Consider the following 17,257-nt stretch of genomic DNA (forward strand, 5'->3'; position numbering starts at 1 on the left):
TAAAAATTAATTATATTAATAATTATATAAAGTCAAACATTTTGCCTAATTTAACCCTGTATAGCAAACAGTGTATGTGCTGAAGATGAGAAGCATTTTAAAAAGTCTCATAATAAGAAACTTAAATACCACTTTGCATTGGTGATGGCAGAAAAAAATGGAGAAAATACATTTCTCAAAAATTTTTAAAGGAAGAACAGATTTAAGAAGAAATTTCTTTGGACTCTATAGCCCTTTTTATTCTACGCCTTTCCACGCTTCAACATGATGCCAGAAAAAAGAATTTACTGAATAAAAGTAGCCAGGAAGGGAATCAAACATTTATAAGATATATTTATTATTCTTCTGACCAAAGTGCAGTGATTTTTTAAATCTTCTTAAACAATAACTATGAAAAAAATCAAAAAAATAAAATACAAATGGGAAATAGAACCTTTATATTTCTTCTACTTTATTCTAATGTTATATTTAGTCTAGAAAGCAAACCAAAAAAACTCATTTTACCATAAATCTAGTACATGCATTTCAAGATTCCACTGCTAGAAATTTTGTTGAGATCAACTTAATCACTAATAACACTATATAATAGAGCATAAGGAACACACGTCATTAGAAGTGATCCTTGCCTCTTATCCTCAGATTTATGTCAGAATAAAGCTGACGATTCTGTCAGGCTCTGAACCCCCGGTGCCCCCACCCCAATCCCTGGAAGCAGAAACTACGCCCTGTCACACAACTCTGTACAAGCTGTAGGGAAATGTAGCCTAAGTTTCCTTACCTTTCTATAGGATATGGCCAGTTATTTGACAAATACTAAAACACTCCTAGCAATTCATTTTATGAATGTTTACCAAACACATTATGCAAGAACTGACTACACAAAGAGTTCCTTTGGAATTTGGTCCACAAATTTCCTTAACAGGTTAGAAATTTAAAACCTGCAAGAAAAAGAGGAAATGAGGAATCCCTAGTCCTGACACATTGTAATTACTAAAGGGATATACACATACCAAAAAGTTTGGCTCACAGAAGGCACAAACTATAAAAGGGATTTTCTTATTGAATAAAAACAAAGAACTAGTTAATGCCCTTCTTTGTTTTGTGAGCACCATAGCTAAGATGAAATTAGATCCAAATTCACTCTCTATTCCTGTGACAAAAAAAAGAGAAGAAGATAAAAAAATTTAATTTGTCTTATATACTTTGTGGCCAGTAATTGTGATGTAATTATGAAACATTAAAATTGACTTAAAAAGGGATTGTGATAGCAGCTATCCAAGCAATATTTCAAGCATGATTTCAAGGATGCTTTCAGGTCTAGAGTTAGCCTTCTTTGTCAAAAATCTTCACAACTTCATCAAAAACCTGTAAAGGAAAAAGAGAGTAACAATTTAAAAAGCAGTTATTGTTAAAATACCATATAGCCTTAAAATGTATCAATTTTACATTAATTTCCAAAATAGATCATTAAAAAACATATTAGTATTTCTTAGTTTCATCTATTTTACTTTAGACAGTAACATAACACCATAAATAATACATATAAAATTATGAAAATGATGCATTCAATTTTATTAGTGTTCTTAGGACAAAACTTCTTGATCAGCTACCAAAAACTGATATAAGTGGCTTATCTTCCTAGTTCTGATTCCGAAACAGTAAGTTTTCTGATGTATTACCTCATCACTATAGAAAGTGGCAATGGATAAAAAACCAGAAACAACTACGTAATAAAAAAGAAAGGTCCAGAGGAAGAAGATTCAGGAATCAGGAAAAGACTGGGTGAATTAAAAGGCACTAGAAATAGTTTCTGGGCACTGGGGGCCTGCAAACCACAGTTGACTCATGAGGGAGACAGCAGTGCTGAGTCACAGAAACTCTGTACCTCTGGAGCCGTGCGCTCTGCGATAGAAGAGATGAAGACAGCCTGGGGCTCCTGACCTACAAGGCCTGCCACTCACATTATAGACTTTTAAAAAATGATCATGGTCCAAATCACAGCCTCAAAGTGCCCATTTTCCAGTGTTTAAGAAATGAGTTTTGGAATTAATAAATCATTCACTTCTTAGGAAGAACAAATCTGAAGTTTTAAAATCCATTTTAGACTACTCAAAAAGGGGAAAAAGCCTAATTTTTCATTTAGTCTCCAGTGTCTTGAAAAGCACACTATTCTGTCATAGTATTTTTTTTTTCTCCTGCCTAACCCCTCCATCACATTTTTACTTGACTTTTTTTTTAAGGCAGGCTAGCGATACTCACTTCATCAATAGATTTAGAAGCATCTATTTTCTTGACTTTCCCCATTTCTTCATATAAGTCAATAATTGGCTTTGTTGACTGAAGGTAGGTTTGAATTCTGCAAAAAAAAAAAAAAAAAAAGGAAATATTGCAAGATTCTACGTATCTCGCCATCCTCCCACATGTTATAGGAAAGCTTAGAGGAAAACACTGGATCTGACTCAACCAATTCCCTCACCATCATCTTAGGTAAAGCCATTTCACATATTTAAGCATGGCGTTTTCTCTTTCTCTGGACCAAACGAGGCAAGTGTTTAGCCTGCTACTCAAGTTGCAAACTGAGGCTAAGGTGGCTATTGTACAAAAACTGCAAAGTACCTCTTTTCCAGGCTCTCTCTGTTGTCATCACTCCTCCCACTGCTCTTTCCCCTCTCAAGACACCGTTCAATACAGATCTGAAAAGATCAATAAATTAAAAGTTCTTTTGAAAAGGACAAAATAAAAAGGAGAGATATGAATCTGCCATTCTTTTAACCTGAAAAGAGAATAAAGTTTTAAGAGTTAAAGAAAAAACCTGCATTAAACCAAATGTGTCTAATTCATTAATCAACATATAAAGTCCTTTTAAATTTAAACATGTGGTTCAATTTATATAAACTAGGTTAAGTAAGTAGAGAGCATAATAAGAATTCATTCATGACTCAGTTTTTCCTGTGCATTAGTTTTCAAACCGCAATAAAAAGATCTCTATGTGTACGGTTCCAGCTAGGATATATTATTATTAACTTATTAGGTATGAATTACAGGCCTCAAACTTTGTTCTATTTCTGCTTACTTTTCAATAATTCCATAAATATCCAAATATTTAAAAATCAACATATTTGCATTGTAATAAAGTACCCCTTTTTAATTGTGAATAAACATTCCTTGGTTATAAAGCTATGGTAACATTCTAAAGTTAACTTTGAAGAATAAGTGAAAACATATTTTTGGGGGCTGGAAGAAGACAGTTACATTTTAAAACAACTCAAAGGCTTCAGCAAGTCCTTCCACCAGAGGACATTTGCAATTCAACCAGCCAATTTCCTTCAAGGCAGTACTTCAGATTTTTTTTTTTTAAGAGAGAGAGGGGAAAGGAGGGAGAAAAAGGAGAGAACATTGATGTGAGAGAAAGAGACTGAAGGGCTGCCTCTCTTACACGCCCAACCACCAGCAACCTGGGCAGGTGCCCTGGCTGGAATCAATCAGCGGTGACCCTTCACCTTGCAGGTGACGCCCAGCACTTCAGATGCTTACTCCTTCAGGCTGCTGGCATTAATTTAATGAAGTTTACAGGTGTGAAACAGACCTTTTAATTAAATGATTCCATGAAATTAATTTAATTATTCAAAGGTATGTCTAAGTATGTTATTAAAAGTGCCATCAAGAAAAAGAATGCTTTCCTGCTTTTTTTCCCCAAGATCATTTTACTCTGAGAAGACAAATCGCCAACTTAAATGTTTCTGTAAAACAGGAAGTTTTCTCAACTTCCCAGAAATGTGTGATTCTTTTCCAGTAAACAACCGTCCTAAGGCAAGATAACAGCTCATACCTAAGAAGTAATGGGGGGCAGCTTTATCAGCTAACATTATTGTACAAGTCAATTCCTACTTAAAAACAATACAAGACAAATTGTTCTTCTGGGGAAAAAAAAAAAAAAAAAAGCAAATTTTAGGTCCACGTTGCTGATGCCATTAAGTGTGTAGCACTCCAACGGCAAGACAGTGCTGTTCCGTCCATCCCATGTTCCAATTCAAAAAGACACTGCTGCCAACAGAGAATGTGAGTATCAGCAAAGAGTCACTTTGGCCCTGGCTGGTGAGGTTAGGCTGGTTGGAGCATCGTCCTGTATTCCAAAAGGTTGGGGCACAAATGGGAGGCAACCAACTGATGTTTCTCTCTCACATTAATGTTTCTCTCTCTCTCTCCTCTCTCTCCAAAATCAATAAACTATGTATTTTCAAAAAGCCACTTTGTATTTCTGTATAGCTGACAATTAAGTTGCTTAAAACTCATGTGGACAGATGACCATATGTATTACCTCATTATTACAATCAAAAAACAGAACGAAAGCTACATCTGCCTTCCCATCCATGGTCTTGTTCCAACCTTGAAGGTTCTCTTGATTTCTTGGAAACCCATCAATCAAGAATTTATTCTTCTGAGCATTGGCAGCCATCATCTGATCCATTTCCTAGAGGAAAAGGAAGATTTAGGGTCAATACTACATTAACAAAATTCAATTTCTTAAGCAGGTTAGTGGATAAACAAGCTGGTGCTTGTTTTATTGCTATTCTTTAAATCCTAAGTAGAGTGTGAAGGATGAATAGGAAAAAAAGACTTAAAAGAAAATGATCCAATGTATTAACATGGTTGCTGGTTGAATTATGGATGTGTACCCTTCCCCCACTTTATGGGCATAGACATTTTTTGTAGTTTCTACATTTTCTATAGTAAGCACATATTGCTTTAACATATACATCCACAAAGTTTTAAACAGCAAAAGAGAAAAATAAGTATTAACCAATATCTTTGCTTCAGCCACTAGAGACCCTATCCTGACTTCCCTCTCCTCTTCCCAAGGCATTCTGCTGTGGTGGGAAGTATGTATGCTGCATCTAAAGGCACTAAGATTCTCTGCAATAATTCAAGGCCAATTGCAAAAAGCTCTGGAAAATTATAACAATTGCTAGCATTAATTGTAAGTGAAGGAGTCAATATTCTTTTTTTTCTTTTAATTGAAGCTAATTAAACCTAAATGCCACTCACTGGCTACCCCCAAACACAGGGAGCATAGAAAACACTACCTTCAGAGAGACAGCAAGAAGAGCACATTTCACTATCCTCTTCTCAAGTCTGAATTTAAGTAGAACATGGGAATATGTGAATGGGAGATGCAGATGTCTAATCTCCAAATTCTTACCACACCAGTCACCATGGGATAAGCACAGATGTGCGACTTTGAGAAAGTCCAGAGGAGCCTCTATTCCGTCGCAAATCAATATCTGGTCCCGTAAATGCTCAAACTGTTTTCTAGTTTCTCAAGAACAACGGCCATCAGGACTCCTGATTCCTTTATCTGAGGGCTGGCTTTATTCCAGCATATAGCTTCTCCAACAGTCACAAAAGTTCCACAGCATGCTCTTGTGCCCCTGCTATAACATTTCTATACCAATTATGATAGTGGAAGATATACGAAGAGATTCGTCAATATTCTACTCACTCAACATACATTTATTCAAGGCTAACTCACAGGGGACATGAAGAGCAAGGACCTGGCCCCTGGGGAGCTCACAGTCCAGTGGATAACAAATATGTAATTAAATGTGCTAAATTCTATGATGAGGCATAAAAGGTTGCTATGATAAAACAAAGAAGCAAGCACAAACTACCTGGGAAATTTGGATGCTTTATCTAAGAGGTGGCAGAACTGAATCCTGAATAGTGAAGTGGTGGGCAGGCAGGGGTCCAAGTACTTCGGACAGTGTAAACTGCATATGTATAAAGGCTCGGAAATGAGAAAGTGTACAGCTCTGATGAATCTGAAGTAAGCTGGTACAGCTGAATCTTAGGATATGTATATAAAATGGTGGGAGATGTGACCAGAAAGTATGAGGGGCAAGATAATGAAGAACTTATCATGCCACACGGAGGATCTAGTTTTTATTCTGGAAGCTATACAGGATCACTAAGGAACTTTAAGCAAAGAAGAATATGCTCATGTCACCTTTCAGGGAAAAAAAAGTCATCCTGACTGCACCATGAAGGATGTATTCGAAAGGGACAAGAATGATTTAGGCAAAAAGACTAGGAGGAGGTTCTAGTGATAGTCAAGAAGAAAAGAGGGTCTAAACTAAGGTGACAGTTGTAATAAAGAAAAGAGATGAAATAGAAGAGGATTAAGAGAAAGATAAATGGAAGGATCTGCTCACTGAATGAATGTGGGAAAGTGAGGCAGACTTGAAAAATACAGCATAAAACCCAGATTTCTGGCCCGGGCAGCTGGGTAGATGAGATGGTAGACCCATTAAGCAGGACAGAAAATAACGGTGATCACACTTTAGATGATACATTCAGTCTCTGACATGGTGATTCTGGGACACTTGTAAGACATACCGATGGATGCCTAGTAGTTGGTTAGAAATGTAGGTCTGCAGTTCAGAAAACAAAAGCATACTATAGCTACAGATTTTGGCACCATTAGCACATGGAAAGCCTTAGGCATGACTAAATCCATCCAGCAAGAAATATATAAAATAATAGGAGAACCCAGGATAAAACCCTGAGAAATATATGGTTTAGGAAACTTGCAGAAGAAGATTTATCAAAGGAGACTTGAGAAATAGTAGTTATTGAAACAGAAGAGAATCAAGAAAAATGGTGTCACAGAGAACAAACAAGGAACGAGTTTCAAAAAGACAGTGAGCAGAGTTAAATGCTACAAGAAAAATGACAAAAATATCCCCTGTGTTTGATATAAATTATTGGTAACAACAGCAAGAATAGTTTCAATGAAGATGGACATAGAACATGACTACAAAGGGTTACAAGTAGAAAGTGAAAAAGTAAAAAGTGTAGACTGGTCTTTCATGATGCTTAGCTATAAAGTGGAGAAAGGGCATTACATCCAGAGAATAAGGAGATTTATTACTCTGGAATAGAAGCAGATTACTCCAGTCTCTGAGACAAGAGGTAAGAGTATGTGTGAATAAGCTACTCTTCATCCTCAAGTTTCTCTGATTCCATCCAGATGCTCATATATCTCTTTCCCATCGAGTTTAAACTATTCCTTGCTATGCCCATTCTTGCATTTCTCCTTAACTTTTTCTTACATGTGCAAATACTCATTAATGACTAGAAGTGGAAAGTTATGAAAATGCATCTTTTTTTTAGATGGGAAATATTTCACTTTGATAGCTGTTAATCTTTGCATTTCATTTTGAAGATGGTGATGCAAACACCAAAAAAGGAGATTCCCAAGACTAAGAGAATGGCAACAGTAGGAAGGTCATGGAAGACAGGGATAAAGGGAGGGAAGGAAGTGGAAGGAAGGAAGGAAGTTTACAAAAGAACAGAAAAGGGAAAGGAGGAGGGGGAGGAAAAAGAGGAGAAGAAGAAAAAGAAGAAAAAAATGGAAAAGAGATCAAGTGCACACATATGAATGTTGAGTTGATCCTAGACCAAAGCAAAGAATGCTTGTTACTGTCCAATTTCTTCCCATGTGGAAGTGGAGTTCCCACTCTTAAACACCATGATCATCTTCTATAGAAAAATTCAATACTCTGATTTTTTTCATTACTCTAAAGGTAGATTTAAATTCTCATTTCCTTGCTGGTTTAAACTGGTTGGCAGTCACAGTCCTTACCCTCTTTAACAAACTGATGGTTATCTCAACTGGCACAATCTTTCCATCTTTAATGTATTTTTCAATGAGTTCACCATACTGTGAATCTGGGTTTTTCCTTTCATCACGAAGAAGTTCTCCTGCAGAAAGGTGTGTGTAGCCATATTTCTGAAAGAAACAACAAATAGGGAAAAAAATTAGAATATGGTTAACCCAGTAGGACTATTGGTTTTATCTCTTCATTTTAATTTTTATACTCTATTTTTTCTTACAATAAAAAGCTTTGCTTATCTAATAAATAATTTAAAAATTTAGCACTGGCTGGTGTGGCTCAGTAGATTGAGTGCCAGCCTGCAAATCAGAGGGTTACTGATTCAATTCCCAGTTGGGACACATGCCTGGGTTGTGGGCCAGGTCCCCAGTTGGGGGTGCACAAAAGGCAACCATACACTGATGTTTATCTCCTTCTTTCTCCCTTCTTTCCCCTCTCTCTAAAAATAAATAAATATAATCTTCAAAAAATAATAAAAATGTAAGAGAGGTTTCATGCAATCTCTCAGTTTGCTTAAAACACATCTTTTACCTACATAGAGCATGGTAACTGTAACGTTCACAAACTGTGAAATTCTCCCAAAATTTATCTAATTATTGAAAGCATCAACATCTCTTTATATTCTGTCACAAACACAATCAACATTTAAATGTTATTAACATTTAAAGAAGTGCCTAACAAATATCTGTAAGATTCAAGGCAGTCCTAGCCAGTGAAGCTCAGTGGACTGAGTGCCTGCCTGTGAACCAAAGGGTCTCTGGTTCAATTCCTGGTCAGGGCACATGTCTGGGTTGCAGGCCAGGTCCCCAGTAGGGGCGGGGACCTACTGGGGGTGGGGCGCATGAAAGGCAACCACACAATGTTTCTCTCCCTCTCTTTCTCTCTCCCTACACCTTCATCTAAAAATAAATAAATAAAATCTTGAAAAGAAATTCAAGGCAAAAAACACACAAAACACAAAATTCACCACTGCTGGCTGTACCCACCTTCTTTAAAGTCTGTTTCCCTTCCTTAAATTCAACATGTCTAAACTGAACTCACCAGCATTTACATAACCCTCATTCTTCTGTTCTGTTACCTTTCTCAGTAAACAGCACGCAATCAAAAAGTATCTTACCAAGTACTACTGTCTCTCCACCTAATAAACGAGCATCTTCCTTCCTACTCTCCAAAGTCCATTTCATACTTCTCTAGTGAGGTCTCACATTAGAATGGGAATACAGTTACCTATTTTATAAGTTAGTGGAATGATTAAATGAGGTAATACATGACAACTGCATACCAGAGAGCCTGACACATAGTAGGGGATAAAAGCCATCAATTACCTCTTTGCCATCATGAAAATATTTATCTTAAATAATCCAAATAAAATATAAAAATGGCTATATATACCATTTTTATATTTTAATATGTATATGTATATATTCACTTTAATGATTTATGATAGAAAGACTAATGAAGGGGCTTAAGTGAGATAATAGATATGAATATCCTATGAAAAATCAATAAGTATATTATGACTGTGCTAATCATTAAGGATTTACATATAATGTTTTAGGTCATAGGTCACAGTATAGGGTAGTTGAGCTAAGTCATGTAAGATGCTATGGTATTGTTCTGCCATTTCCCCAAGGTCAGAATGAGAATACAATATAGATCTAAGAAATAATTCTGAATATTGAAAAGCTTCCTCTACACGAACTTATACATTCTCTTTGTTTGAATAAAAAGAATCATAAAATCTATTTTTTAAATGTTTTTACTATCAAACATGAGGACACTCTCAGAACCATATCCAATGTTCAGTTACAACAATCATCTCATTCCAAATTCTTAAGGCTCCCTAAGTGGGTTTTTTTCTTATCTATAGTAAGTGTATAATAAATATTTGATAACTTAAATCTTATCTTTAATTTCAATGTTAAGTTTTGAGGCAGCCCATACACATGCCCCCTTTTAAGGTAGCATTTCAATTACACATTTTACAAAAACTCTTTCAATTACCTAAGCTACAGTGAATTTCTCTCTCTTTTAGATTGCAGAAGCCATATGTTCTCTACCCCTTTTTCTATTTCCAAAAATTGTTAACTAAACGTGTTCCAGCTCCCTAAAGTAACTTACCAGTAAGGTAGTCGGCAAAGGAAAACAAACTCTAAACAGTTTATCTGCTAACTAAAATTGGGCATAAAGTTTGGTGAGAATAAACAAAAACTATAGTATCATATATGTCTCTCAATCATATAGTTCCTTCCATTAGGAGTAATCACCAAAAGTATATTTAGTTGTTAATAGGCCTTTAAAAAATCCCTATCATTTATAGAAAATGGAAATAAATATGAGTGTTTAATTATTTAAACTGTTATGTTAAAATTATTTCCACACCACACAATTTTTAAATGCCTACTTTGATCACCAAGTTATAAGCACACTTTTGAAAGATGGATGTAGAAAAGACTTTATAAAAAATAAGGTGTGACCTGCTTTCCCATTTATTATGTATAATTTTTAAAAAGCATGTTGCATATATACTGTCCACAAAATTTTATAGCAGCTTCATTTCCCACTGCTTACTTGGGCTCCTGCTTGGAAGTCTAAGCTTGCTGGATGCTCTCACTGGTCTAGAAATCACAGAAGATGGTAATACTGAATAAATGCAGAGACAAACGGTACTAAACAATGGCAAATGCTCTGCAGGGACTGCCTCTGCTGTACGTGAACAGAGACAGCTGGAAGCACATCTTAGTAATTTAGAAATTAGAATACACAGTTTGTTTCCTGACACTGCAGATCTCAAATGTGCAAACTTTATTTTGCAGTAAAATGGGTTTTGGTATACCACTTTTTTAAAGAGAAACTACTTTGCAAACTGTAGAGGTATACAAATGATATTTTAAAAAATAATTCGTCAAGAAAGAAAACCACCTGATCTGCAAAGCCCAAAAACAACCCAAGAAATTTAAATAAATATAACCACATCAAACCTTTACATGTGTCTACTTCTCATCCACATTCCACTTTAAAATATATCTTCCATTTATCAATTACTTTATACTATATTTTTCTTAAGGATTTTGTGGAAGCTTCTTACCACAAAGTTTCTACAGCAAAAAAGCAACCATCACTTACATAGTAGTTATTATGGTATTTTAGTAACAGCTACGCTTTAAAAGCTTGTTTTCAAGCATTTCGCTGTCATTAAGTAGTCACTGATTGCAATTTTGAGGAAAGCAAGAATGGATATGTCCTAGGCTTAATCAAAACTTTCACATTCTCTGAAATGTCCTAACAATTAAAATCTAGTGGGTCACTAACTACAGTGTTAAGAGCAATATTCAAAACCACAGTAGGTTATAAATACCATAAACTATAATAATTATAATTTCAAGCTACTATTCAACGAAAAATAGTTTTCTAGTGACAAATGTATAAACAGTCCATTTACAGTAGCTGTCCTAATGTTTTATTTTCATTTTCTTTCTTAAGTTAAAAAACAACTCTAACTTTTTCCCTCACAAAGATTTGGAGGGAGGAAAAAAGCACAATGTTCTCAACAAGTACAAAATGGCATTCTACATTACTACTACCAGGCAAATGTTGACAATATTATGATATCAAATCTCAAATCACCTTGATCAATTTCTCTCACCTCCTAGCAATTTGTCTTTCCTTCTTTCTAAATTTAGGTAGATGTGGTCATGTATAAAGAAAAACAATCAAACAAAAACAACAACAAATAAAGAGTTCAAGGTAAATGGCAAGTCCTGGGAGGCAAGACGAGATCCAAATGCTAGGCACCTCCTCCTGCTAGGGTGGCAATTAGAAAGTGCCACTGTACTGCTACTGAGTCTTGCATTACATAGAGGGAATACAGCAGAGACATGAGATACAAATATATTTTTTAAATAAACCAGAAAGGAAGGGGAACTGTCAATATTTGCATATGACAAGATATTGTATATAGAAAACCCTAAAGATTCCACCCCCACCAAAAAAACTACTAGAACAGATAAATGAATTCAGTAAAGTAGCCAGATATAAAATAAATATCCAGAAATCAGTTGCATTTTTATACACCAATAATGAACTATCAGAAAGGGAAGCTAAGAAAACAATCCCATTTCAATTACATCAAAAAATACCAAGGAATAGCCCTGGCTGGTGTAGTTCAGTGGATTGAGCTCGGGCTGTGAACCAAAGGGTCACTGGTTCGATTCCCAGCCAGGGCATATGCCTGGGTTGTGGGCCAGGTCCCCAATGGGGGCCATGTGAGAGGCAACCACACATTGATGTTTCTCTCCCTCTCTTTCTCCTTCCCTTCCCCTCTCTCTAAAAATAAAGAAATAAAATATTTTTAAAAATGCCGAGGAATAAATTTAACCAAGGATGTAAGACTTATACTTGGAAAATTATAAGACATTGAGGAAAGAAAATGAAGAAGATACAAATAAGGGGAAGCATATACCATGTTCATGGATTGGAAGAATTAACATCATTAAGATGTCCACATTACCCAAAGCAATCTACAGAATCCAATTCCTAGCAAGATACCAATGACATATTTCACAGACTAGAACAAATGTTACAAAAATTTATATGGAACTGTTACTGAACAAAGTGGGATCTGGCTGCCTGCCACTGTACACATGCATAACACAAAGATTAATGGGGGAGGAAAAAGGTCTTTATTAAAATGTTGCCTGATTTTGGAGGAAGCTGGGAACTTCCTGGATCCAGGCCAAGTTCTTCCATAAAACACAGAAAGAAGCCAGCCACCCCCAGAACTAGAGTCAGTGTCCAGACACCCCGCTCCATTCTTATTTGTCCTCCTGGGGCCCAAGACTGTTACATGAATGGTGACGGCTCTCCATCAGGCTCTCTCCCTGGGGTGCATACTTATGGGGCCAGCATTGCCATTGCTTTGCCGAAGCTTCTTCCCCTTGCCTGGGCCACTGCCACATCACCACAGCTGGTTGTGCACTGGCTGTGCCCAGGGGGTCCCCCCAGTGCCTGAGGCTACTCGCACTCCCGAGGCCAGCAAGCTTTCCGGCCTGTGCGTCCATGAGCTGAGAAGGGGCTCAGTACAGGACCTGGGCTGTGCAGCATGGAGCCACAGAGTCCCGTGGGCTGCCACTAGCGAGGCACACAGGCCAGTGTGGGACAGCCTTCATGAGTCGATTCCTGACCCAGCAAGCAAGGGCAAGGAAAAGAAACAATGAGTCTCCATGTGCAATTTCATTTAAAAGACCAGGCCCCAAATCCTATGTGCTCCTAAAGTAAATAGGAGGGTCTTTTTCTCTGTCCAAACATTTCACTAGCCTGGCACATGCCCTCTGCAGGGGCCTTCTCCTGCCATCATGATCCAAAGGGAGGAGAGGGTTTCTAGTCCCATTGCAGCTGGGCGTGTCACTTGCCATGGGGGCTGGTTTGTTTATCCTTACCTGAGGGTATGGAAATCTATCATGTAGTTTTGGTCCCACTACCTCTGGCACTTCCTGATACCACCTTGGGGGGGTCCCTCCCCTCTGCAACAGAACCACAAAAGACCTCGAATAGCCACAGCAATCTTGAGAAAAAACAAAGTTGGAGAAATCACACTACCTGATAACAAACTATACTACAAGGCCATAGTCATCAAACCAGCATAGTACTGGCATGAAAACAGATAAATAGATAATGGAACAGAATAGAGAGCCCAGAAATAAACCTACACCTTTATGGTCAATTAATATTTGACAAAAGAGGAAAAACATACAAGTGGGTAAAGACAGTCTATTCAATAAATGATGCTGAGAAAATTGGACAGATACATGTAGAAAATAAAACTAGACTACCTTCTTACATCATACACAAGAATTAAGTCAAAGCGGATTGAAGACTTACATGATAGACATGAAACTAAAAATCCGAGAAGAAAACATGGCAGTAAAATCTCAGACATTTTTCATAGCAGTATTTTTCTGATATATCTGCTTAGGCAAGGGAAACAAAAAGAAAAAACAAACAAATGGGACTACATCAATCTAAAAGTGTTTTCACAGCAAAGAAAACCATCAACAAAGACAACCCATTGAAGAGGAGAACATATTTGCCAGTAATACAAAATATATAAAGAACTTAGAAAACTCAACACCAAAAACCAAACAATCCAATTAGAAAATGGGCAGAGGACCTGAATAGACACTTCTCAAAAGAGGACATACAGATGACCAGCAGACATTTGAAAAAAATGCTCAACATTTTCAACTAATGCTCAACTAATCATCAGGGAAATGCAAATTAAAACTATCACCTCACACCTGTCAAAATGCCTATCATTAATAAGTCAACAAACGTTGACTTATGATATCAGATGTTGACAAGGATATAGAGTAAACCAAACCCTCATGCACTATTGGTAGGAATGTAGATTGTTACAGCTACTGCGGAAAGCAGTATGGAGTTACCTCAAAAAATTAAAAATGGAACTGCCTTTTGACCCAGCAATTCCACTTCTGGGAATATACCTGAAAAAACCTGAAACACCAATTTGAAAAAAGATATGTACCACTATATTCATTGCAGCATTATTTACAATAGCCAAGATCTGTAAATAGCCCAAGTGCCTGTCAGTAGATGAGTGGATAAAAAAGCTGTGGTACATTTACACAATGGAATACTATGCAGCCATAAAAGAAGGAAATCTTACCTTTTGTGGCAGCATAGATGAACCTGGAGAGTATTATGCTAGGTGGAATAAGTCAGTCAGAGAAAGACAAGTACCATATGATTTCACTTAAATGTAGAATCTAATGAATAACATAAACAAATAAACAAAACAGAAACAGACTCATAGATATAGAGAACAGACTGAGAGCTGCCGGGAGGTGGGGAGGGGAGGTTGAGGGGCTGGGTAAAAAAGATAAAGGGACTGAACAAAGAAAAACAAAAACTCATAGACACAGACAACAGTATGGTGATTACCAGAGGGAAAGGGAATGGGGGAGGGGCGATAGAAGAGGGTGAATGGAGGATAAATAATCGTGGAAGGAAACTTGACTTAAGGTCGTAAACACACAATACAATGTACAGATGATGTATTACAGAATTATACACCTGAAACCTATATAATTTTATTAACCAATATAACACAAATTCAATGAAAATTTAAAAATAAATTAAAATAAATAAATAACACAACAGACTGAGTTAAAACTACTAGGTGTCCTTTAAATAGCTGACACATCTATGAAACATTTAAGACTAAGTTTAGTTTGCATTCCCTGGAAGATTGGCAAACCTTAAAATCTAAATTCTGGTTATGTACTATCAACAATGCAGCATCAGCAGAACACCTGCAGGTACTATTCAGAGCCATTCTCACTCACCAGTCTGGTACTTGTTGCAAACAATGGCTGTAGAGCCTACAGCATCCCAGCAACACTTCATGCAAGGCTATCGTTATTTCAAAGGCATTCCCAACAGAACTTTTTCCAATAACGCTAAATGAAGTGTCTGGTGAGGACTTTCCAGGATCAGTATCTGCCAGTCTTGGGGAACCTACTTTTCTCTGCTGCAAGAACAGCTAGCTACTCAGTGCACAGATAGCACTTCGAACTGGTCAACTGTTTAGAGGGTTAGAAAAAGGTTTTTCCTATAATCACTATTAAAGAAAGATTAACATAAAAAAAAACACTATCCAGTGGGAGAAAAGCTTAACTGTAATATTTAACTTAAATTGCTGGCATATTTTCAATCTCATTTTTAGTCTGTCATCATTGGATTTCCAAATGTGTGCACTGCATTTGACCATGTGTATTTAATTGCAAATCTACATATTAATATAAACTATGGAAGTTACAAACTCAGCTAAATCTTTTCTTAAGCAAAAAGCTTTAGCAGACAGACTCCAAATTAACACAAAGCATACTTCTTTCTCTAACTAAAGAGTAATATTTTAAAAGCTTACATCCTGTAAACCAGAAGAGAGGAGGGATATAAATGAATTCAACTACAGACAATTACAGCTCTATTTCATTTTCCTCAATGCCTTGCTCTTCATAAAAGAAAACCTTAATTCAGGCAATATATGGAACTTATTTTAAATCCATAAATATGTATTGAATCTACAAGGTGTCAGGCAACGTGCTCTTTCAGAGAAGGTAAAAAGGTTATATTCAAAAGGATGTAATAGTGACTTGCATATACAAGTGACTTGAGTCCTACTATTAATTAATAAAGGCAAGTCTTCATATATGTGTAACATTGCCAAGGAATCCAGTCTTCACCAGCCCTGTCTGCCTGAGGAAGAAGTTGATTCTTCAAAGGCAGTGGCAAGAAGATAGAACAATAAATAAAACTTAAAGAAAGGATGAGTTAGAAGCCACCAAACAGGTGGTTTCCTCATTTGCATAGGCCTGGATATCTCTAACATTTTGCAGAAAGCTTCTCAGATAATTGAGGACTCAGGTATCTGATTTATATACCAAATGGCCCCTACAGCAACTATGAACTGGAATGTTAACATTCCAATTTCATCCCAGTGTGTCATTTCCAGTATTTTTATTTCTTTTAATTTATCTCAGCCCTTCTGAATCAATCTGCATTCCTATACCAGAGGGGGATAGAAAATGGCCAAAGATAAAGACCAGGCCCAGAACCTCCAGGGATTCCAGGAATTTAGAGGCAATGATTTGGAAACTTCAACATTAATGGATAGGCACTGAGGTCTTGTTCCTCTTAGGAAACACTAATCTGATCTTGTTAACTAAATGATCAACCCTTGAAGTCACTGTAGAGCCCACAAGCTACACACTCACTTCACCACAACCCAAATATTGTTGCAGGTGGCCTAAGAGCCTGGAAATCAGTTAATTCAGTTACTGTAAGAACACTCAAAAGACAGACATCCAACCACTCAGCTGCAGCCCTAGCCTCTGCACTTTCACCTTATGACAAAGGGTTTTTTGAATAGTAAGCAGGCCCTACTGTACTTTTCTTCTCACTTTAAAAAGGTAATTAACATTAAAATGAGAATATCATTTACCCTGGGAATATGAAAAGAAAGTCACTCTAAGAAAAATAACTACTTGAAGCCCTGGCTGGCATAGCTCAGTGGATTGAGCTCAGGCTGTGAACCAAAGCATCACAGGTTCGATTCCCAGTCAGGACAAATGCCTAGGTTGCAGGCCAAGGCCCCCAGAAACCGCACATTGATGTTTCTCTCTCTCTCTTCTTCCCTTCCCTCTCTAAAAATAAATAAATAAAATCTTAAAAAAAAAAAAAAAGAAAAATAACTACTTGAGAATGCAATTTGTAAAGAGCTTCATCACAAAATACCACATGTTAATAGCTCAGGTTCTCTTTGAGAACTAAAATTTGGATTTATGAATCAGCACTTGAGAAAACTGTACAAAGGACACCAAACTCTGAATTCAATAATACATGCAAACATGACATTTGCGCATCTGCAAAGTTATCAAATAAATACAGAAGTGCATTTAGAGAAACACATAGTATTCAGCAAGAATCACAAGTACACAGCCTTGTATAAAGTCAAATACTCATAACACTGAAAGAAGCTAAGAGATAAGCTTTAATAACTAAAT

The 17,257-nt window shown here is 36.7% G+C and overlaps 1 protein-coding gene across 1 annotated transcript in view; it reads right to left on the bottom strand.

The window, feature by feature from the left end:
- Positions 1–434: 434 nt before the first annotated feature.
- The window catches only part of CMPK1 (cytidine/uridine monophosphate kinase 1), a 32,633-nt gene continuing 15,810 nt past the window's right edge, over positions 435–17,257 (bottom strand). Inside the window, exons 2-6 of the mRNA XM_045858280.1 lie at positions 7,643–7,789; positions 4,319–4,471; positions 2,617–2,693; positions 2,260–2,356; positions 435–1,365 (exon numbers count right to left, since the gene is read on the bottom strand). Of these exons, the coding sequence (XP_045714236.1) occupies positions 1,324–1,365; positions 2,260–2,356; positions 2,617–2,693; positions 4,319–4,471; positions 7,643–7,789 (516 nt within the window). The 3' untranslated portion in view covers positions 435–1,323. The remainder of the gene's footprint in view (positions 1,366–2,259; positions 2,357–2,616; positions 2,694–4,318; positions 4,472–7,642; positions 7,790–17,257) is intronic.

The sequence above is a fragment of the Phyllostomus hastatus genome, unplaced genomic scaffold (assembly GCF_019186645.2).
Source record: "Phyllostomus hastatus isolate PE091 unplaced genomic scaffold, TTU_PhHast_1.1 phas_contig_147, whole genome shotgun sequence".
NCBI lineage: Eukaryota > Metazoa > Chordata > Mammalia > Chiroptera > Phyllostomidae > Phyllostomus > Phyllostomus hastatus.